Source organism: Bubalus kerabau, chromosome 8 (genome assembly GCF_029407905.1).
Source record: "Bubalus kerabau isolate K-KA32 ecotype Philippines breed swamp buffalo chromosome 8, PCC_UOA_SB_1v2, whole genome shotgun sequence".
Lineage (NCBI taxonomy): Eukaryota > Metazoa > Chordata > Mammalia > Artiodactyla > Bovidae > Bubalus > Bubalus kerabau.
In genome coordinates, this window is record NC_073631.1 from 66,565,349 (window position 1) to 66,589,361 (window position 24,013).

General features: G+C 40.6%; 1 protein-coding gene across 5 annotated transcripts in view; it reads right to left on the reverse strand.

Annotated features, from left to right (window-relative positions):
* Positions 1–24,013, reverse strand: part of BBS9 (Bardet-Biedl syndrome 9) — a 481,177-nt gene that overhangs the window by 63,411 nt on the left and 393,753 nt on the right. For all 5 annotated transcript variants that reach the window (XM_055590433.1, XM_055590432.1, XM_055590431.1 and 2 more), the window contains one exon: positions 3,835–4,057. In XM_055590433.1, the coding sequence (XP_055446408.1) occupies positions 3,835–4,057 (223 nt within the window). The remainder of the gene's footprint in view (positions 1–3,834; positions 4,058–24,013) is intronic.

The following is a 24,013-nucleotide window of genomic DNA, read 5'->3' on the forward strand; positions in this document are numbered from 1 at the left end:
TCCAGGCAAGAGTACTGGAGTGGGGTGCTATTGCCTTCTCTTGTAAAGGTGCTAGTTAGGCCAAATTTGAGTGTCCATCATCATACCAGAAACAGAACAAAAACAAACACCTCACGCAATTCCTTCATAACTGTCTCTGCTGCTGCTGCTGCTGCTGCTAAGTCACTTCAGTCATGTCCGACTCTGTGTGACCCCATAGATGGCAGCCCACCAGGGTCCCCCATCCCTGGGATTCTCCAGGCAAGAACACTGGAGTGGGTTGCCATTTCCTCCTCCAGTGCATGAAAATGAAAAGTGAAAGTGAAGTCGCTCAGTCGTGTCTGACTCTTAGCGACCCCATGGACTGCAGCCTACCAGGCTCCTCCGTCCATGGGATTTTCCAGGCAAGAGTACTGGAGTGGGGTGCCATTGCCTTCTCCAATAGCTGTCTCTAAGAACTGCTATAACATAACAGACATCACATAAATTTTGGCAAATATATGATAAACTTACTGTTGATTTTAATTTTACTATTTTTCAAACAAATCTTTTGTTTTCCCAATGACAACAATGAAATGGCTCCAATTTCAGGTGGTCTTTTCCTGATACCAATTAGTCTTGAACTTTCCATAATCAATCTAGCAATGTAAGGTAAACCTCAGCCCTAAGCACCTGCAAGGATGAAGCAAACATGCATGAGAAAGTCAGCTAGACCACTAAAGGCATACACATTCAGATTTTTGTAAAAACCCTACCCTGGTGGCCCCATGGAACTCTTGTTCTAATGGTAGAATTCATATCACTGAGATTAAGAAAAATACATGTAATTAAAGTGCAATATTCCCCAGCAGAAAGATGTGAGTAGTAGAGGTAAGAAGAGAAATATAAGTTTGATGGTTCTGTAATAAAAAGAATATCCAGTAAAGGTTAGGTTATATGCTGATGGAGAATCTGAAGGTTGATAAAGGCAAGCAGGAGAAATGTGAGGCAACAAAGTCCTTAAGGTAATTCCCAGTGGGGAAGATTTTCAAATTCTGGGCGCCAGGGAGGATGTTGTCATCATGGCCTTTACTGGACCAAAGAAAGGGCACATACAAGGTGCCAGGCTCATAAAGTCAGGAGGCTAGAAAAGACCAAGGGTTTTTTATTCTGAGATGTTTATTCATCTGCCATTTAATAGGGAACATGGTAAAATTACACACACTCCTGCCTTTTAATACCAACCACTAAGTCACTTCATCTTTCTAGGGCCTTCGTTACACCAGCTGTTAGGTGAGAGAGGCAAACCAGATGATTTCTGAGTTCCCGCCCAACCATTAAAAAGAAGATAGTGTCTGTGAAAAATGTTTGTGTGTCCATGTGTTCGGTCATCCACTCTTTTCTAGTACGCCACTTAACCTTCATGTATTCTGAGACAACTACGACAGCCAAACTAATATCATAAATTGCGTAATTACTGGTTTGAAGCAGAAATAACTCACAGTATTTCTTATTATGTCTGTAATAATGGAACCAAGTCACCTACCAAGATAATAAAAATTAAGAACATAGCAAATACAAGGTAAACCTTTATTATATCCCTCATAGCAAAGAAAAGAGATTGTGTCAAACAGTTTCTGCCCTTTTCTTCCCACAGTGCGACACCAATTTAAGTGAAAAGAAGGCCAGATTGAGAACAGTTTACCCAGAAGGAGGCTCTGACTAGAAATCTATTTGTACTGTTGTGGTTTGTGTGGTCTAGTGGGAAGCACAATGGGCTAGAAGATTTCGAATCTAGACTAGCCCTTCTGGTAACCGTGTGACTCTGGGCAAGATATTTAGCTTTCCCGAACTCCATTGCTATTTGTAAAACAGCAATAATTGCATGTGTTTCTTCTACCTCAAAAACCCACCAAGTACAGAAATTAGTGTGTGAAAAATTTGAGCTCCAAGGAGGAAAAGTATTATAGTCAATAATGAAGCATGGTAATGACAAAGAGAACTGATTTAACAATTTTTTAAAAGTCACTATCATGATTGGATCACGGCAGGTGGGAGGGAGAGTCACTCAACTGAAGCCAAACACTATTAAGTGAAAGCAAGCAATTGTGAGCACGACAAACACGCACAGCTTCAGTCACCCCAACAGGATGAACTCAGTTAGACTGCAGAGACAGGCACACACCTGGCTTACAGACTCCTGGTTTGTGAACAAACACATTTTCTACTTTCCTTCATTCTGTTCCTACCTTCCCTCTCTTCCTCCTTTCCTCACCGTCTTCCTTCCAACAGTTAGAAATTTTACATCAAGGGTTTCTATGGACACAGCCCTGAAGTCGCCTCCAAATCTAGTTATTTAAACAAATGACTATACTTCTATATTCAATAAATGTGGCATCCTAACAGTGGACAGCAATGGGTGAATAGAGGCCAAAGGACTAGTTAGGTGGATGTTAACAAGGGCAAGATGAAGAAGACCTAAATTCAGATAAACTATTAGAACTGTTTCTATGTAGGAAGGCAATTCTATTCTGAAACACCATATTAGAAATATGGTTTTGGAATAAAAGGTTCTGTCTGTGTATAATTAAGGTAAAAAATATTTCAAATCATAGACTATAGAATGCTATGGTCCCATGCCAGTCATTCTCTTCACCCAAATTTAGAAGATGAATTATACATACATCTACACAATGGCAGTAATTATAGTTTGAGTTTCTGAGTGTATCTCTGTTCCGAGAATTGTGCTAGGTACTTTATAAACATATAAGGCCCTGGAAACAAGGAAGGCTTTATTATACCCACTTTGAAAGGAGAGACTAGACTCTGGAAAGTTAAGTAACATATTCAAGTCATATGAGCAGTAAGGCATAAAGACAGGACCCAAACACTGGTCTGTCTGCCTCCAGAGCCTGTGCTTATTAGATTATGCTATGCTGTCTCCATGTTTATCTTTTTAAAGTTTTCACTTGCATTCCTTTTTACTTCTAGGAATGCTGGTTGAGGGGGAAAGGAAACAAGAGGAAGAGCATCAGCGTAGGGAGGTAGGTGTACAAAAGGCATATAAAGAAGAAGATGAAAAAAATCCATGTCGCTTCCCATACTATGGTCCCTGCTTGAGGAGGAAATAGATGCTATAGCTGCTTCGTTTAATAAATTCATTTACTCTGTGCTCTTTGCTGCTGCCATAAAGAGAGACGCTAAGAAGATGGAAGCAGGACTTGGGAGCTGCTGCCTCCTAAGGACCAAAATGCAGAGTCCTTGACAGCTCAGCCCCTCTGACGGTGGGAATGCTGACCTGGATGACCATGGCCATTACTGACTGCCCAGGTAGGGGTAACCTGGATCTCTCAACCTGGCACATAGTGGCCTCAGCCCTGAAGCCTGCTCATATTGCCTGATCTCCAGTTTTTTCTTTGTCTCTTCCCCCTTATTCTGGTGACTACAATCCAAATAAACGGCAGAAGGGATGGGACTCATCTGGATTATATTAGCCGCTTGTATTATGCTATTTACATTTATGAAATATGGTATCGCGAGAGCACATTTAGTAAAATTTTCCTTAAAAATGGTTTTATTCTCTAATCCACGTTTTATTGGTTAGTAGCAAAACAAAGTGGATCATATATTTAAAAGCAGGGGGAAGAAAGAAGACATACCATTCTAGAAATGTTTAACAAGCAAATACCCCAAGAATATTTATCCAAGTGATTATCCTGGGATATCTGAAGGGAAACGTGCAAGCAATTTTCTTGGCTATCATCACTTTGCTATGAAATGTAACCCCCTAAAACAGCCACAATAAAAGGTGCACCCCTTTAATTTGGCCAAAGTCTTAATACAATTGTGTTTGGGGAGCATGAATGGAGTTCCTACCTGGCATGACCATGGTCTGCGGAGCTGCTGCATCAGTACTTAGGCAGAGACGTCCACCTTTGGCTAATCGATCACAAAGCAAGGTGATGTGCTTCTTCAGTTGGCTTGTGTCTTTGGGTATGCCCAGCTGGCTGTTGAGGTTCAAAGCCTGTTCCTTGGAACTCTTCGATAGGCAGGTCTTTAAGAGGTGAGAAAGAGCAGCATCCACCGTTTCTTCCCAGCCCTGGATGCAAAAGCCAATTTGGAATTTATGCAAAGACGACAAATGAGCAAAGTAAGCACTTTACCATTAACCAGGTTATAAGATTATGAGTGTTTAGGTCCCAGTGCTGGGAACTTATTAAGAGCTTGGTGTCTGGTAGTCTAGACCAGTCTGGTTTTAAATTCTAGCTCTGTCTGCTGTTTGAGCATGTTACTTAATTCCTCTTAGCCTCATCCTTATCTACAAATGAGGCTAATAATAATCTGTACCTCCAAGGGTTCAGTTCAGTTCAGTTCAGTTCATTCACTCAGTCATGTCCAACTCTTTGCAACCCCATGAATCACAGCACTCCAGTCCTCCCTGTCCATCACCATCTCCCGGAGTTCACTCAGACTCACATCCATCGAGTCAGTGATGCCATTCATCCATCTCATCCTCTGTCGTCCCCTTCTCCTCTTGCCCCCAATCCCTCCCAGCATCAGAGTCTTTTCCAATGAGTCAACTCTTCGCATGAGGTGGCCAAAGTACTGGTGTTTCAGCTTTAGCATCATTCCTTCCAAGGAACACCCAGGGCTGATCTTCTTCAGAATGGACTGGTTGGATCTCCTTACAGTCCAAGGGACTCTCAAGAGTCTTCTCCAACACCACAGTTCAAAAGCATCAATTCTTGGGAGTGATTAAATGAGATGGTACACGAGTAGCTTTTAGCCCCACACCACACATGATAATCATCATTATCTCAGGTATTGCTATGTTTGATGATCCAGAGGCAAAGCCTAGGATTATAATTCATTTTGCTGCTGAAGGAGAACCAGCCAAGATAGGAAGAGACTGGGGGAAACTGGAATGGAGAGAAAACCCTGGTGTGTCTCTCAGGATTGGTTCCATAGTCTTGGAGCTGCAGGCAGAAACTAGAGGAGCTTTGTCAAGAGGGACTTTGGGAGGTACAAGCCTATCCAGTCCCACCTCCCTGTCAAGGTGACAAAAAGTGACACAGAATGAGGCAGTGAGCCGTTTACCCATTTTGGCTGGTGACAGTGTGGCTGTGATACAGTGAAGACTGTGAGGAGGGCAGGGCCACCTCAGTACCCTACAGGCTGGAATTCTAGGGCTGTCAGTGGCAGACAGGGACCACGGTGCCATCACAAAGGACTGGCATGAGGAGGCACCACAGTCAGGTGGGTTCAGAGAACAACAGGTGAGGAGCCTTGAACAGATAGCAACAGGTAAGGAGGCTTGAAGGAGAAGGGCAGCTTATGCTCTCCAACTGGACATGCCCAGAGATAACTGGGTGTGATTTTCAGGGGTTCCAGAGGTCCTAAGCATCAAAAATGAGTGAAATCTGGGTATTACTACCAATGATTGCATTTGTATCCAGTGGCCAGTGAGACCTAGGGTGCCACAGACTTGACAAAGTGAAATTATAAAGGATGACAGTGAATGACTACCCTTATAGAATTCTGCAGAATAGTCCAAGGCCTCACCTAAGGGATGGGAAACCTGAGACTCAGAGAGGAGTCCCTGGATCAATTGACTGTTGGTAAATCACTGCAGATGGTGACTGCAGCCATGAAATTAAAAGACACTTACTCCTTGGAAGGAAAGTTATGAGTAACCTAGATAGCATATTCAAAAGCAGAGACATTACTTTGCCAACAAAGGTCCATCTAGTCAAGGCTATGGTTTTTCCAGTGGTCATGTATGGTTGTGAGAGTTGGACTGTGAAGAAAGCTGAGCACCGAAAAATTGATGCTTTTGAACTGTGGTGTTGGAGAAGACTATTGAGAGTCCCTTGGACTGCAAGGAGATCCAACCAGTCCATTCTAAAGGAGATCAGTCCTGGGTGTTCTTTGGAAGGACTGATGCTAAAGCTGAAACTCCAATACTTTGGCCACCTCATGTGAAGAGTTGACTCATTGGAAATGACTCTGATGCTGGGAGGGATTGGGGCAGGAGGAGAAGGGGATGACAGAGGATCAGATGGCTGGATGGCATCACCGACTCGATGGACAAGAGTTTGGGTGAACTCTGGGAGTTGGTGATGATGGACAGGGAGGTCTGGCGTGCTGCAATCCATGGGGTCGCAAAGAGTTGGACACAACTGAGCGACTGAACTGAACTGAACTCCTCCATCCTCAACCTTATTAGCTAAGCCACCTTTCAAATATGCAAATTGGATTACATGATTCCTAAACTTCAACTCCTAAAGCCAAATGCTCAGTTTAGCAGACAAAGCACTTTCTTCTCCACCTCCTGCTCCATTTTATTCTCTCCCTGTCTACCTGCACCCACACTCTCACCTTGGCCTCTCCAAAAGCTTGATCCTCCTGTTGCAATGCCTAATCACCATTCTTTCTTGCCAACTCCTACTTACAACTCAGCTCAGGCACCGCCATCCAAGCATCACATTTGTGGGCCCTCTCTGGGACTCTGAGACCAGACGCACCCAGTTCATCACCCTGGGAGCACTCCTCACCCTATGCTGTGGCCACTGTCAGCATTCTGGTTTCTCCAGTGCCTGGAGATGTCCGCACCCTTAGCACTATGCTTGGTCAAGAAATGTGTCTGCTGGACAGAGACACAGAGAGATGGTGAACTAGGATCGCAGATTTGGGAGGACTCTGGAAGTCTTTAATCCAGTCTCATGGGATGCTTCCTGGAATAAAACAGAAACCATGTGCCTAGGTATGGCTGTCCCCAAGATACAAAATTATCACTTTTTGAGACAGTTCACTCCTTTCAGGGACACGTGAAACCAGCAGAAAGTTATTCCTAAAGCTGAGCCAAAATCTGCCCCATTGGCCCTTATTCTACCCTCCAGAGCCATGCAGAATAAATCTAACCTCTCTTCTACATGACAACCCTTTATATCTAAGAAGACAGCAATTCAGTATCCTCTCCTCCAGAATAAACATCCCCAGTTCCTCCAGCTCTTCCTTATATAAACACGGTTTCAAGTTTTCTCTCCATCCTGACCACTTGTCTTTGAATGAGCTCCAATTTTAAACACTTAAACATTTATACAGCTAACTAGAGAACCCCAAACTGACCCCAAGACAGCAGGCAGAGGATGGGGATTCAGGGTTGGTAGAGTCACCCCCCCACCCACTGTTTACTGGGAATTCTCCCTGCCAGCCAGGCCTCCGGTTGCCTCTGCTTTCTTGGCAGCCACACCACACTCTTGATTCACACAAGCAAACACAATTAAGCCCCAGGCCTTTCTCACACTCACCACATATCTTCCTTTTAGGCTTAAGCAGTTCGTTCTTTAGACCAAAGTGCAGAATCTCTATATATCCCCTAAAGAACTTCCCACTGATTGCCAACATCAGGATTTTTCACTCTATTGACCCATTATAGATGCCACCAGGTGAATAAGGAAACACATTAATTATTTTTAAATGAGATGTCAAAAGCTATAACAACAACTTCCTACTCCAAACCACTAAAGAATAATAACACACCAGTTGCTACAAAGAAATCTCTATACAACTATCAAAATCTAAATCAGATCAATATTTAAAATTGAATTTGTATTTCAATAATAATGGGGATGAAAATTAAGACAAAATAGTAACCCAAATGTCTTTGTAGAGGACACATTTTCAAGTTGTTTTTGATACCATCAATGATGACCTCTGGAGTATAAGAAGGAAAGATCCTTTGTATATAATTTGGCATTTATGTACTCTGTGGTCATTTCAGCATTAAAACAGTTCCTACTATTTTATAGACTATTCATCTAAGCTAACTATTGTTTTCATAAGTAGGTTACAGTAGCATATTAGATAATTTAAGTAGATATGGCATTTAGTTAATATAGAGGTACTACAGAATTTCCTTTTCTACTGCCAACTTGCAGATCAAGTCAAAAACCATGTCATGGTTAGGTATTTGGCATGGATAGTTCTTTAATATAATGAGGCATGATGCCAAAACTTCAAAAAGATTGCTACTGAAATACAGGGTTATTATTTGGAAAGCCCAAATTGCTACATAAACTCAAATATAATAATAAAAAGGAATGTTTATGAGACAAAAGAAGAGCTTTAAAAATGCAATGTGATAATCTACTGATCAAACACAGAGCCTACTTACCTGATAAAACGTGAAACAAAACCATGTGGAAATCTAGAATCTCAAGTTCAAAAAGTTCCTTAAAGGTAAGCTGTTTTAACCACCTTTTTGGTGTTTGAGTCCATCACCTTTATTTAGATCCTTTAAATTGATAAGTCCAATATTCAGTTTTAATGTCTAAACACACACACACATACAACCCACACACACAAACCTGATCTTTATCCTCTAACGTTGAACATCAGTTGTCCTAATAACTGAACACCAATTGATGTTTATCAATTGCCCTCTCCTAATTGTGAGAGTGAAGGAAAATCTTAATTTTAGTGCTTAAAATAGCACTAAAAATGTCTGGAAGGGATGAAACTACCTAAGCAAGCACTCTTCAGTAATAATTGATATGATTTTAGTTCTCAAATCCACAGCCTAACTCTTAAATCCCAGTTTACCTATGCATGGCTTTTGGAAAACAATAGTAGATAGGAAGTTAAATAAAGATATAAATGTGTGAATAAATCAATCAATAAATTTAAATGTATGTGCTATTCTGTTTTGTCTTCTCCACAGCCCTTGTCAGCATTACAAATTAATTTATTTACTGGGCTTTTTTGTGTTTACTGTATCTGGTCTAGAACTGATCATTGGAGTTTTCCTTTGTTCCCAAGCTCTAGACTCTATCCCATGTGGTAACTTGACTTTTGTCTGAGTCCTTCTACCTGAGCCCCTATGTTGGGAGCCTGCTTGAAAGGCCCCTCCTTAATGGACTGGGCTGCCTTGCTCCTGCCAAATCCCTCCCAAGGAACGAGCCCTATGGCTGTAGCTCTGCTGCTTGACTGCATGCCAAGTTGCCTGCTGCACGCATCCCCCAGACTGAGAGGCTGCTCGCTCAGCCTTCTGCTTTTGTGTTCCACCTGCCTGTGTGGAGGCTTCTGTATGCCATGCTGGCTCCACGTGCCTCTCGGTACCAGTGGGATGTCTCGTTTCTATGGTCCCTGCTATCCTCTTCCTGACTGAAGACAACTGACTTCTATGACTTCTATGATCCAGAGACCAGACAGCCATGGCTGAATTTCTGACGTCTCTGCCTTACCTGTCCTGCTAGTCTCCACTGGTCACGGTGCCTAAATACCAGTATAAGCAAGTGGCTTTTCCAAAAGAATAAGCAGCAGAAAGTTTGACCAAGTTTGTAAAGTGTATTTCCCAGGGTATCAACCAAAGTAACCAAAAAAAAGAAAAACCTAAAAGAGTTTTCTCATGCCACCTACAAATTAAAACAACCAAGTTGAAGATAACTGCCCCTTGGCTTCTGGGTTTTGACTTAACTCATTCACCTCAACTGCCTCTTCATTTGAAAAATCACTTAATCTCTGCAGGCTGTGTGTGTGTGTGTGTGTGTGTGTCTGACTCTCTGTGAACCTCATGGACTGTAGCCCGCCAAGATCCTCTGTGCATGGAACTTTACAGGCAAAAATACTGGAGCTGCCATTCCTATTTTAGAGGATCTTTCTGACCCAGGGATCGAACCCACATCTTCTATGTCTCCTGCATTGGCCGGTGGATTCTTTACCACTAGCACCACCTGGGAAGCCCAGGGTATATCCAAGGTCTCCATAAAACAGGAATAACACTATTTGCCATGCCAATCTTACATGAATGATAAGGCACTCAAAAATCTTACGCAGAAGATACTGTGGAATAAGCATTATATGCAATCCTACTTTTCTAAAAAATCAGAAAATACAAACACACCATTGGAACCCAATGTACAAAGTAACATCTTTAAACTTTTATTCAAACAAATTATAAACTTCTGCAAAAGTATGTTTATAATAGAAACACTACCACATCCGCAACTATAGTAGTATAGGGAAAAACCACAAAATGCCATGGTAGCATTTATTACCAAATGTGCACATAGTTAACTCTAAGTGAGAGAGGAAAGGTTTAAAAAAAAGAGAGAGATCTGTGTAAATGAACAAATGGAGATTGTGTAGCCATAGCTAGGGTTCAGTTGAGAAGAGAACATTCTTAGAAACAGCCTGTCTTACACATTACACATTTGAAGGTAAAATGATGATTACATCATATTTATTTATCTGAAAAAAAAAACTGTATCAAAGAGAAATAGATTTCGTCTTGAATAGACGTAAAGAATTCACGGTAAGTCTTTGGTATTTATGACTGATCTACAGAGCTTTATGGTTACTATTACTTTGTATTGTATTCTATCGTGTTATAATTAGCCAAGGTAAGCTAAAAACAATGATGTGAAATGTCATTGTAAAGCTAGGTACAAATTTAGTTCTTTAGTTGTAAATTATATATTTGTAAAATATAAGAAATTTTCAGGATTGATCTAGGTTCAGATTATTTCTAAAGAATAGATTTTATTCAGCGAATCTCCCTTCATGCAAAGGAGGGCTTGAAATGTTGAGCTATATACCTCTGAGAAGTAAAACAGCTCTTTGAAATTGAAACAAAATAAAATAAAATTAAAAAAAATGAAACCAAGCTGGATGGCCTATGTAGCAGTTAAGCTTTTTAAACCCATCACTAATAAAATGAAACCCGATGGTGACTGCAGCCATGAAATTAAAAGACTCTTACTCCTTGGAAGAAAAGTTATGACCAACCTAGATAGCATATTCAAAACCAGAGACATTACTTTGCCAACAAAGGTCTGACTAGTCAAGGTTGTGGTTTTTCCAGTAGTCATGTATGGATGCAAGAATTGGACTGTGAAGAAAGCTGAGCGCTGAAGAATTGATGCTTCTGAACTGCGGTGTTGGAGAAGACTCCTGAGAGTCCCTTGGACTGCAAGGAGATCCAACCAGTCCATTCTAAAGGAGATCAGCCCTGGGTGTTCTTTGGAAGGACTGATGTTGAAGCTGAAACTCCAGTACTTTGGCCACCTGATGCTAAGAGTTGACTCGTTGGAAAAGACTCTGATGCTGGGAGGGATTGGGGGCAGGAGGAAAAGGGGATGACAGAGGATGAGATGGCTGGATGGCCTCACCGACTCGATGGATGTGAGTTTGAATGAACTCCAGGAGATGGTGATGGACAGGGAGGCCTGGCGTGCTGCGATTCATGGGGTCGCAAAGAGTCAGACACGACTGAGCGACAGAACTGAACTCAACTGAACTGAACTCTCCAACATCATCCTTTCTTATCTTAAACTGAAATGACTTATTGGACTTAATGGAGTGCTCCAGTTCTTTGTGATGCTTCAAAAGCTGTAGAAATCTAATTCAGATTTTAACCAAAAGTAGAACAAGGTGCCAGGCTTATCAACACAGTATTATGAAAAATAAAACACACTGCTTCCTATCAGGTGAAAATCTAAAACCTTTTTGACAAACAGAAGCTTAGCAAACTTCATGCAGTTTAGCAGCAATACAGGCAGAAAGCACAAGGTTGCTTCAAACCAACCTAGTCTGATCCTTTTTTTTTTTTTTTTAAGTTACATTTTGCTAAGAAATCTGCATTTGACCTATACTCTCATGCTGATCCTGAGGCTTTAGACAGGAGAAGGAACACAAAGTAGATTACCTGAATTATCATGAAACTTGATCCTGGATAGCCATATTCAATTTTTTTTTTTTTTGCCATATTCAATTTTAAAACAAAACATTAATGATGCTTCACCTAGACAAACATCTTGACTAAGCATTCAAGTTTGCTTCAGGCAAAAGTTTCCAGTCACAGGTACTATTCAGAAATAACTTACAAAAATATTAAGACTGAAAAATAAAATTGATAATGAATAATCAGGGGGAACCTGCTTCTCATGATGGTAAATTAGATCATGTGGGCCAATTATCCCACTGAGAATAACTAGAAAAAAATATATACAAAAATCACCTCTTTGAAGGTATAGGAAAGCTAATATGATAGTAGTTACCAGGTCAAGATCCAGGGGACAAGGGAGGCCCAGGAAAGTGAGTCCTGAATTTGTGGCTGCTTTTCCTTCTGACATTAGTTACCTGGCCTAACATGTAGCACTGGGTCCTTCATTTATTCACTGCTTTAGGCGAGGACTTATGCTTGCTTATGTATTTCCTTGTAGGAGGCAGCAAGGGTCATGAAAGTTAGAAGTCTGAAGACCTAGGCTAAATTTTGACACCTTTCCTTATAAGCTGTATGTCTCTGGGAAAGTTATTTTAGGTCTCAGCATCTCAGTTTTCTCATCAGTTAAAAAGATCAGAAAAGTAATTTCCTTTGCCAGGCATATTTAGACTTAATGAGACATGTTTATCAATCGTGAGGAGGCTTCCCAAGTGGTGCTAGTGGTAAAGAACCCATCTGTCAAAGAAGGAGACACAAGAGATGTGGTTCAATTCCTGGGTTGGGAAAATCCCCTGAAGTAGGAAATGGCAACCTGCTCCAGTATTCTTGCCTGAAAAATTCCAAGGACAGAGGAGCCTGGTAGGCTACAGTTCATGGGGCCACAGAGAATCAGACACAATTGAGTGAATAAGCACTGGCACCATTTATCAATTGTAGTTACTTAATTATTTAATTCCATGTTATTCTTACTTCTGGAAATACTCTCTGTAAGTTGATCTTTGGAGGGTTGGTTCTTGTGAATAATAATGACACTAGAAATAATAACAACAAAAGTGACAACTGTTTAGGATCTCTTATGTACTAGAAAGTACGCTAAGAAATTTATAAACATTATTTGTACTAATAAATATTTATCCCGTGAAGTTGGTGCTGTTACTTCCAACTAAGGTGATAGATGTAAAGTAGTTTAAAGTAAAAAAGTTTATCATAAATAACACAGTTATTAAAAGTAAGAGCTGTAATGGGATCCAACTGCATGGCTATAAATCCCATGCTCTTGGCCACTCGGCAAGAACTTTTTTCCCATTTCATCATGTGTGTCTCTCAGTCTATTGTCATCAAGTCACTTTAGGCAGAAAATATCATATGAGGTCTTCCCCTAGAAAATTTATGGTCACAAAATTTATATCAGCTTCTTTATCCAAATAAATAATCTGTGTATAATTAAATGAGATTTTACTGCACAAACAAAAAGCACTATGATTTGTGTCAGTTTGTATGGGTTAAATTTTTAGAAGAGGCTACCAAAGTCTACCTTTTAGCTGCCTGGACTACTATAACTGACATGTAGGAACTGCCCTGGGACACCACGTCCCCTGAAAACATAACAATGGTCTAACTTGACTTCGATGAGTCTGAGTTATTGAGGCTCAATTCAGGACTCATTATCGAGAATACTTGGAGAGGACATTTCTATTTTGGAATCAAAAGACTCATGAGGTCACAGACTCCCCAAATTTCCCTATATCTGACAAAGTCCGAGAAGAATCTTATTGAAGTTAGGACAAGAGAAGAACCATGTGAATATACTGAAGGGGTCAACTTCTCCCTAATACACTATATTCTTAAAAATCTCAACGAATAAGAAATAACCAAACTCGAAAAAAGTCCCAAAATACATGAAACCACTGATTTAAATGTAAACATTTTTCTCTGGAATTCTTTTCTTTTTGTTTTTCTTTCTTCTCTTTAATTAGTTTGGTTTTTAGGACCACCCCACCCAGAAGCTTCACTGTTTTAAGATTTGCTTACCTACATCTTTCTTGGTCAAAGCCACCGGTGGGTCTGAGATAGCTATAGGAAAGTCCACCTACTAGAATTCTATTTCTATTTTCTTTCAAATAGAATTCACATTTGAAGAAAAAAGTATGGAGAATGGGATCTGAAGTGATTGACTGTATACCATTCAATGTTTGTGTCATTTTTCACAGCAATCAAGCTAAGGTAACAGTAACATAGGGGGCTTCCCAGGTGGCTCAGTGGTGAAAGTATTCACCTGCCAATACAGGGGATGCAGGTTCCATCCCTGGGTCGGAAAGATCTCCTGGAGGAGGAAACTGTAACCCACTCCAGTATTCTTGCCTGGAGAATCCCAGGGACAGAGGAGCCTGATGAGCTGGTTGCAAAGAGTCAGACATGACTGAGCTTGAGTGACTGATCACACAAAATAGTAACATAGTAGCACAGACCTCAAATAGCAATTATTTATGAGATGGTATGCTTATCCCTAATTCAGTTCAGTTCAGTTCAGTCGCTCAGTTGTGTCCAACTCTTTGCAACCCCATGAATCGCAGCACGCCAGGCCTCCCTGTCCATCACCAACTCCCGGAGTTCACTCAGACTCACGTCCATAGAGTCAGTGATGCCATTCAGCCATCTCATCCTCTGTCGTCCCCTTCTCTTCCTGCCCCAATCCCTCCCAGCATCAGAGTCTTTTTCAACGAGTCAACTCTTCGCATGAGGTGGCGAAAGTACTGGAGTTTCAGCTTTAGCATCATTCCTTCCGAAGAAATCCCAGGGCTGATCTCCTTTAGAATGGACTGGTTGGATCTCCTTGCAGTCCAAGGGACTCTCAAGAGTCTTCTCCAACACCACAGTTCAAAAGCATCAATTCTTCAGTGCTCAGCCTTCTTCACTGTCCAACCTAATTTCAAATGTTTTGTCCATTTAATACAGCACTAGTTTAAGTCCATATAACCATTTATTTATTTTAAAATATTTATTTAGAGTCCACTGATATAAGACATTATACCAAACATTATCAAGTTAAAAAAAAGGTGAATCAGATATGGATCCTACCCTCAAGTGACAATTAAGAATGTATAAAAAAATATAATGATGCAGAAAATGAAATGTGTTTGGAGAGAGGTACAGATAATGTGCTTTAGGAATGCTTTTGTTTTAGCCCCCTTCCTAGAATGATATCAAGAATTATCTGTCAGCAATAAAATTTAAGACAGGAAGATCTTTGTCTACATCATGAGATACCGTCCTGTCAGTTTTGTGCAAAAACCAGTGATATCGTTGAGTTCATATTAGTGCTATGTGAAGCAAACAAGTAGACTAAATTTGTCAGCAATTTCTAGTACAGAATGCAGAGTGGGTACACATAATACAAAATAAAAATTATTATTATCCTTGTTAAAGTAGTCATATTGAAGAATAAAACTTCAGTATGATCACCTGGTCAAAAGTTCCCCCACTGAACCAGGTTTCACTTTTGTGAGGCTCCTCAGTTTGGGTTCAAATCTCACCTCTGTTATTTTCCAGCTATATGACCTTGGGCATATTTCCTCATTTATAAATTGAAAGTAATAGTCATGAAGCAAGGATGTGGGTGCCAGTAGTATATCTGACAGTTGATCCAAAAGGTGTCAGTGGGAAGTGAGAGGGAGAAGGTGGAGAAGGCAATAAACGGCTGGCTGTGAACAGGTACAGCCTTAGGTAGCTAGTGCAGTCCTCCTGGACTACTCTGGGAGGTGGTGTGGAGCATACCTCGGACTTTCCCAGCTGGAGGGATGAGGGAGCTGGGGTATTAATCTACCAACCCTATTAGTCACTGACCAAGCACGGTGGCTCCACAGGCTCTGCCAAACAGGGAGATTCCTCAGTCAGAAAAACTGCAGGTGCCCAGCAGGTATAAATTTCAGGAACAGCAGAAGGTAAAGAGATATGGATGGAGTATGAACCGCATCTGTTACAGCCCCCTACTTCAAAGGGACGGAGTGAGGATTAAATGTGGTAATGTAGGTAGAGTCCTTGGCCAATGCATAGTACATAATAATGCTCAATAAAAGTTCACTTTCTTACATTTTTTTTTAAGTTGAGGAGGCAGGCCTATCTCTTCTGTGTGTGTATGATTGTATACGTGTTATGTATTTAATTCCTCTCCTTTTTTTCTCTACAAAACAGGGATGTCTTCTAATTAGGGAAGTTTATTGGATTTATTTCTAAAGTTGTTAAAAATTATATAAAGATGTTTATGACTTTGAATTTAGAGCCAATGGGTTAGAAGACAATTAACCACTGCAGCTGACCACTGTCATTAAACCACAGAAATTAGATTACATAGGAAAGTGGAAAGTTTCACCTTTTAAATGCAGCAAGTGAAGCATATTCCTGCTAACAACATCAGTGATTTCATCCGCATAGTCTCATTCACTGTGACGGGAGAGACCAGTGTTTCTGCAGTCCTCATAAATGACAGATCACAGAAATCAAAACTTACCTCATAACCATTCCGCCAGAATAAGAAGGAGAGCAACCTTGATTAGTCAACCCTCATTACTTCTCAGTTTCTTTGTGGCTTTCTTTTCAAAAAGCAACAACTGGTAAGATTTTTCCTATTTATATGGAATGCACTGCTGGTCAAGGGTATCGGCTCCAAGATGGAACACCAAGGCACTGCCCTTTTCTATAACTTCCTGTCCCCAGTTCAAACCGTTCACAAATTCCCAGTTAGTAAAAAATAACTCTAAATCTTTTACTCTGTGCTTACAATTACGTTCTATCAATTCTAGGGCATTGTTTTCATATTTGAACATCTCCGAAACAGACTGTGTCAAACTCAGTGGCATCTGACAACTGCTGGCTTCCAGGCACCAGTCCAGCTATCGCTGCTGGTGCCTGGGCATGCACATTCTTTGTCTTAGTAGCTGTTCCTACCATGTCACTTCAATTGATGGATGTTTAATGGTCATACTTTCCTGCCAAACTGATTACCTTTTAAAATATCAAGATTATACCATGATTCATCATTAAACAAAAAAGCTGTGTGCACACAAAGGCATGGAAACAGAATAGTTGGAAGTATAAATTTGAAATTAGTGAAGCAAATATTCATGACAGAAGAATGACAGCAATTCCAGATGTTCTTGCAAAGCAAAAGCTACTTGCCTTTCAGGATATAAAATAAGAAGATAAAGAAGCTAGAGCCTATTATACAGAGTGAAGTCAGAAAGAGAAGAACAAATATTGTCTATTAAACACATACATACATTAACACATACATATAGCTAGAAAAATGGTACTGATAAACCTATTTGCAAGGAAGTAACAGAGACACAGGTATAGAGAACAGAATTCTGGACACAGAACGAGAAGGAAAGAGTGGGACGAATTGAGAGAGTGGCATTGACAATATGTGCACCACCGTGTATAAAATAGACAGCTAGTGGGAAGATTCTGTATAACACAGAGAGCTCAGCTCAGTGCTCCGTGACAACCTAGAGGGGTGGGATGGGGGACGGGCTGGGAAGGAGGTTCAAGAGGGAGGGGATATATGTATACTTATAGCTGATTCACGTTGCTGTACGGCAGAAACCAACACCACATTGTAAAGCAATTATCCTCCAATTAAAAATAAATTTAAAAGAAACCAAGAAGATACAGATAGGAGAAATGTATTATGTACTATCCTATGCCAAACAATACAACTAAAGTAAGAGAAATTGCCAAATCCCTGGGATAGATGTGGTCTGCTTAATGAATGTGTCACACAAAACTCTTGCTGGAGCAGTAAACATCAATTTGCCTAAAATTTCTTGGTAACTATGGACAGAAACTGCTTCAGTTCAGTTCAGTCGCTCAGTTGTGTCGAACTCTTTGCAACCCCATGAATCACAGCACTCCAGGCCTCCCTGTCCATCACCAACTCCTGGAGTTCACTCAGACTCACGTCCATCAAGTCAGTGATGCCATCCAGCCATCTCGTCCTCTGTTGTCCCCTTGTACTCTTGCCCCCAATACCTCCCAGCATCAGTCTTTTCCAATGAGTCAACTCTTTGCATGAGGTGGCCAAAGTATTGGAGTTTCAGCTTTAGCATCGGTCCTTGCAAAGAACACCCAGGGCTGATCTCCTTTAGAATGGACTGGTTGGATCTCCTTGCAGTCCAAGGGACTCTCAAGAGTCTTTTCCAACAGCACAGTTCAAAAGCATCAATTCTTCAGCGCTCAGCTTTCTTCACAGTCCAACTCTCACATCCATACATGACTACTGGAAAAACCATAGCCTTGAATAGATGGACCTTTGCTGGCAAAGTAATGTCTCTGCTTTTGAATATTCTATCTAGGTTGGTCATAACTTTCCTTCCAAGGAGTAAGCGTCTTTTACTTTCATGGCTGCAGTCACCATCTGCAGTGATTTTGGAGCCCCCACAAATAAAGTCTGACACTGTTTCCACCGTTTCCCCATCTATTTCCCATGAAGTGATGGGACTAGATGCCTTAATTTGCACCAAAATGTGATTCAACTGAAGGAAAAAAAAATGAAGCTCTGAGCTTAGTCCAAAGAGAAAATTTTTAGAATGAATATCAAAGGCTCAGAAAAAAATCAGGAAGGTAAGAGTGGCATACTCTTAAGGATACACAAAATGCTGTTCATGCACACAGGACAATGCTATGTGCAAAAACACAGAGAGCATGACCTGTTGTTGAAAGGTGACTTAAGCGTATCAAACTTTGAATGTGAAGAAGTTTCAGGAATACCTTAACTAATTTATATTGCTTTCCTCTTATTCAGGCTCGAGAGCAAGATGTGGTAGAACATATGTCTGCATGTGTGCATGCTAACTCGCTTCAGTCATGTCCGACTCTGTACGACCCTATGGACTGGAGTCCTCCAGGCTCCTCTGTCCATGGGATTCTCCAGACATGAGTGGGTGGCCATGCCCTCCTCCAGGGGATCTTCCTGACTGAGGAATCGAACCCATGTCTCCTAAGTCTCCTGCATTGGCAGGTGGGTTCTTTACCACTAACGCCACCTGGGAAGCCCAAAACATATGTCTAAGTAAGTCTAAAAGCTCTTTCAATAATTACCTAAAAAACTAAGTGATAAAAAATACTATGTCATAGTTTATTTGGCTGTGTTTTTTTCTAAGTGGCCCATAAAATAATACTGTCACTAACAATGGATGGCATCCTATTGTTGAAATAGTAGTAACAAGAGCTACTAATTCCTGGAGATTGTACATGCCCAGAACTACATTTGGCACTTTATATACATTTCCTCAATTAGTCCTCCTATGAATCTTAAGAGGTTTATAAAGGGTGTCCTAATGGCACCCCATTCCAGTACTCTTGCCTGGAAAATCCCATGGATGAAGAAGCCTGGTAGGCTGCAGTCCGTGGGGTCGCGAAGAGTCGGACACGACTGAGTGACTTCACTTTCACTTTTCACTTTCATGCATTGGAGAAGGAAATGGCAACCCATTCCAGTGTTCTTGCCTGGAGAATCCCAGGGACAGAGGAGCCTAATGGGCTGCTGTCTATAGGGTCACAGAGTCGGACACGACTGAAGCGACTTAGCAGCAGCAGCAGCAGCAACACCTGTTCACCTTTGGCAAGTAATTTCCAAATGAGTTCATATGCGTAATATTTTTTAAAATATGGTTTAGCACTTTCTGTGGTAGCGTTAGTCATAGCAGGAATAGTGGTAGCAGTAACGGTGCTGCTGATGGTGGTGGTAGTATTAATAGCAATATTCTGGTCTTCCAGTTGACATAGATAACTAAACATCAAAACCCTGAACCTAAAAATCATAGTGAAGACACCCAAAGGAGGCTCAGTATATGGTCTAGCTCATTGAGAAAAACAAGCAATGCAACTTGCTTACTCTGTGTAAGAAACAGAATTTTGAGAGGTATTATTGAAGAAGAAATTCTTATTATATACATATTTTTATTCAATGTGTTTTTGAATTTTTACTGTGTTTCAGTAATGCATGAATAGTAAGGCCATAGCCAACCCTAATAAAGGCCAGATTACGCAGTAAAGAAAATACACAGTAGAAAAAAGGATATACCTAAAACACAGAAAAGAAATTTCACGTGTTAACAGCTCTTCAGATACTGGCATGGCCCTTCTCCCAACCTAACTGTGTGAAAGGCAGTGAGTCTCTGGTTCCAAGCACCTCAAAACTGGCAGATTCCTGACTCATCACAAACTGGGTTTTCCATCAAACTCTGGGCATGCCTTCATGAGAAAGGCATTGGAGAGCCAAGTTCACTCACTTTCTTAATGTCATGTTCTTCTGTACCATTTGCTTACTGGTTCAGTATGTTATTCTTTGGTTGCTAAATCGTGTCCAACTCTTTTGTGACCCCAAAGACTGTAGTCCACCAGGCTCCTCTGTCTGTAGGGTTTTCCAGGCAAGAATACTGGAGTGGGTTGCCATTTCCTTCTCCAGGAGATCTTCCTGACCCAGGGATTGAACCCATGGCTCCTGTTGCATCTCCTGCATTTGAAGGAGGATTCGTTACTGCTGAGCTACCAAGGAAGCCCTGTTCAGCGGGAATATAAAGTAAAAAGTAAGGTGAAATCAAATCTAGATAGCCACTCTCATCTCCCTTCCAAGCAGAATCAGTCTTTGAGATCTGGTCCATTCACCAATGTAGAAATAAGGAAATCAGTGCTTAGAGAGCTCCATAATTTATTTACTACCTAAGGATACACAGTTAATTAAGTATTTGCTCTAAAAGGGATGTGAACCTCAGTATGACATAATATTCTATTCAATTGATATACTGCAGTTTTTATTTTCTAACTATTAGCATTTAGGTTGTTTTGGTATTTCACAATTATAAATGCAAACATTATGTCAGCAAATAGATTTTCCCTTACTACTTTCAGTGCATTAACTTAGATTACTGGTGCCCAAATGTTGGATTAGTTTTACGGCCCACATTTTCCTAGAGGACTCTCTGGAAAGAAATATCAGAAATAGCTGGGTGTGTCTATTCCACTATATGTCTGTTAGTAGTATTTATTACCAAATTTGGCTAAATTAATACAGGTGAAGTGTATTTATCTAACAGTTGCTTACACTTAGATATATTCAACACTGGTGAAATTGAAAAATTTTATGTTCCTTCAATTAAAAAAGAAAAATTTTATGTTAACTGATTTGAATTAAAGGATATGTCAATAAATATATGTGTAAATATTTATGTGTGGTGGTCTGGTTCAATCTACCCATATCTTTTACCATCTGTACAGGAAAGATGAAGTTTTTTCTTACAGAACCCCCCCAAATTTGAGGTTGCTTGCAAAGTAAGGGGGTAGTACAAAATGGAAATAGATTGCTTCCTTTAAAAAAAAAAAAAAACTTTTAAAAAGCTACACAGTTGTTGGAGGACAACACGTAATTGTGTAAAACATCATGAAAGTAAATGAGGTATCAACTCCCGGATACTTATATCCAACTATATGATTAATTTAAGCTTTAATTCTGTGAGGAAACAAAAGAATCTGTCCTTATATTCATTAGTATACAAGACAAGCACACAGACAGTTTTAGAGGATATAGTGAGAGCTAAACTACGTCATACCCCCAAGGGAAATTCACAAGAGAATGAAAGCCAGAATAAATAGGGAGGAAACAAAAATTGATCTGCCTCTTAAAGAGAGTGGATAGAAGGGTAAAGAAAGGACAGTATTTTAGGTGAAGAAAGAAAGCCCTCTTAGCCCTGGCTTGATGGAAAGAAGTTGTGTAGCCATGGAAAGTCAGTGTTCCCAGAACGAAGTGGGGAAGCTGAGGAGTTGCAGAAAAAGAGTTTTAGAAAGAAGACAACGTGGAGCCAAGTGACGGAAAATCCTGAATATCTGGCACTGGAATCCAAACTCAACCAGGGGCAAAGAGAGCCATGGAAAGTATGTAAGCAGGTGTGTGACAGAAGAGCACGGGGCTGAGTCTTGCAGAGATGTGTAGGGCACACCAACGCAGAAACAGGCAAGAAAGGCTACTTCAAATGCCACTGCAGAAAGCCGGGTAGAATGACAAGGATGCAAGCCAAGGGGCGGTCCTCAGAAACATTTCCAAATGAGCAACAACAGTCACAACAGGGTGACTGACTGAACCCAGAGGTGCAGCTCTCCGTGTGGTTACAGCACAGAGGGAACACCCGTTCTAGAGGAAAGAGTCACCAGTTTTCACGGGTACATTTCTAAAAGAATGCAATGTCCCAGAAATGGCAAAATCATCTCTTTGTAATTAGTACACTCAAGTTGGGTAGAGTAAAGGTATTTTTTTTTTTTTGAGTATTTTAAGGGCTTCCCAGGTGGCACAGTGGTAAAGAATCTGCCTGCCAATGCAGGAGATGCAAGAGACGCAGGTTCGATCCCCAGGTTGGGAAGATCCTCTGGAGTAGGAAATGGCAACCCACTCCAGTATTCTCGCCTGGAAAATTTCATGGACAGAGGAGCCTGGTGGGCTACAGTCCATGGGGTCACAAAGAGTCAGACATGACTGAGCACGCACGCGCGCACACACACACACACACACACACACATGTATTTAAAGTAAATTAAACTTACGTGACTACACCTCCAGCAGAAACCAAATTGGTAAAAGCATTATGAGGATGGTGATCATTACTGTCCTCATTGTGGTAGCAGGATTTTTACTTAAGTATTTATATTTAAATATTGTATTTAAAATGAGGGCTTCCCTCATAGTTCAGTTAGTAAAGAATCTGACTGCAATGCAGAAGACCCTGGTTCAGTTCCTGGGTCAGGAAAATCCACTGGAGAAGGAATAGGCTACCCATTCCAGTATTCTGGGGCTTCCCTTGTGGCTCAGTTGGTAAAGAATCCACCTGCAATGCAGGAGAACTGGGTTGGGAAGATCTCCTGGAGAAGGAAAAGGCTACCCACTCCAGTATTCTGGCCTGGAGAATTCCATGGACTATATAGTCCATGGGGTTGCAAAGAGTCAGACACGACTGAGCCACTTTCACTTTCATATTTAATTCACACCTTATTTCACAAAGGATTTGAGGTGGCATACAGTGAAAGTAAAGCTTCAAATAATTTTTTGTTCACTTGCTTGGTCTCCTTATTCTTAAATGCATTAATAATGTTAAATGTGTCCATGAAAGCATTGTTTCATATTTGATATACACAAGGAAAGATTAAAAAATTATACATCACCATTTGTAAATGTATTCTCCTTGGCTCCTAATCTGATGTATTTCAACTATTTCAATTTTTAAAACAGCAAGCAGGTCATCAGAAAAGCTCTAAGATACATTATATTCAACCCTAGGGATGTCAAATATTCCATTACATAACATCAGTTGCATCTAACTAGTAAGAAGGCAGAGTACACAGCCATTATGAACACAAAACTAATTCTTTCATGTTTATCTTGCTGGCTAAGATCATGGGAATTAGCAAAATATTTACTTTCTGCACTATGTTCCCATAGACAGTTATACTTGTGATGATACTTGAGCAGTCATAAAGGCCGGCTTGATACTGACACCAGACTTCCTCCTTTTGTTTGCCTTTTAAGAAGGGGTCATTAATAATAGTAATGATTAGCCATCACAGTCATCACTCAATCCAGACAGGAGGCACAATGGCCCTTACATCAAATCTGACCTGTGACGTAGAAGTCTTCAGGCCTTGTAAGTAAGTCTTGATAAGTCCCTCTGCACAATAGGATTTCCTATTATAAACATCTGTTTTCTCACACGAACCATGTTGAAAATGTTAAAAATAAGTTTCTCTTTCCATATCAGTTTGTACCAGGAATAATCAATCAAAAAGTAAGGCTGAAGGTCCAAATCTCCTTCCTTGACTGATGTAAATTTCCATCTTAACTTTTCCCAGGGGATTTCAAACATCAGTACTAGGGAAGGTAACTATTAAGCCCTAAAGAACACAGTAAAGCTTTTCTTTTTCAAATAGTAGATAACATCTACTACAGATATTAAAAGCACTTGGAAAGAAAAGAAAAAGTCAGGAAAGATGCTACACAACATGCCAATATTCCCTCCACTTTTAGGAGTGTACACAATCAGGTCCCCAAACCAGTGCTCTGTCGCTCTTTTCATCAGAGCTTCTTCTGGAATCAGGTGGAACACAGGAACACTTAGAGTAGAAGTATGAGACAGCCATCTGGAAATGTGCTGCTCCTTCTTGTTTTTCTGCCATCTGCTGGACTTCATCTTACAAAATCTTAGTCATCTAAGCTGTTTACTAGGAAAATGAGAAGCAGATTTATACAGAGATTAGGAAGGGCAAAAAGGATTCATCCACATACCAACTCCA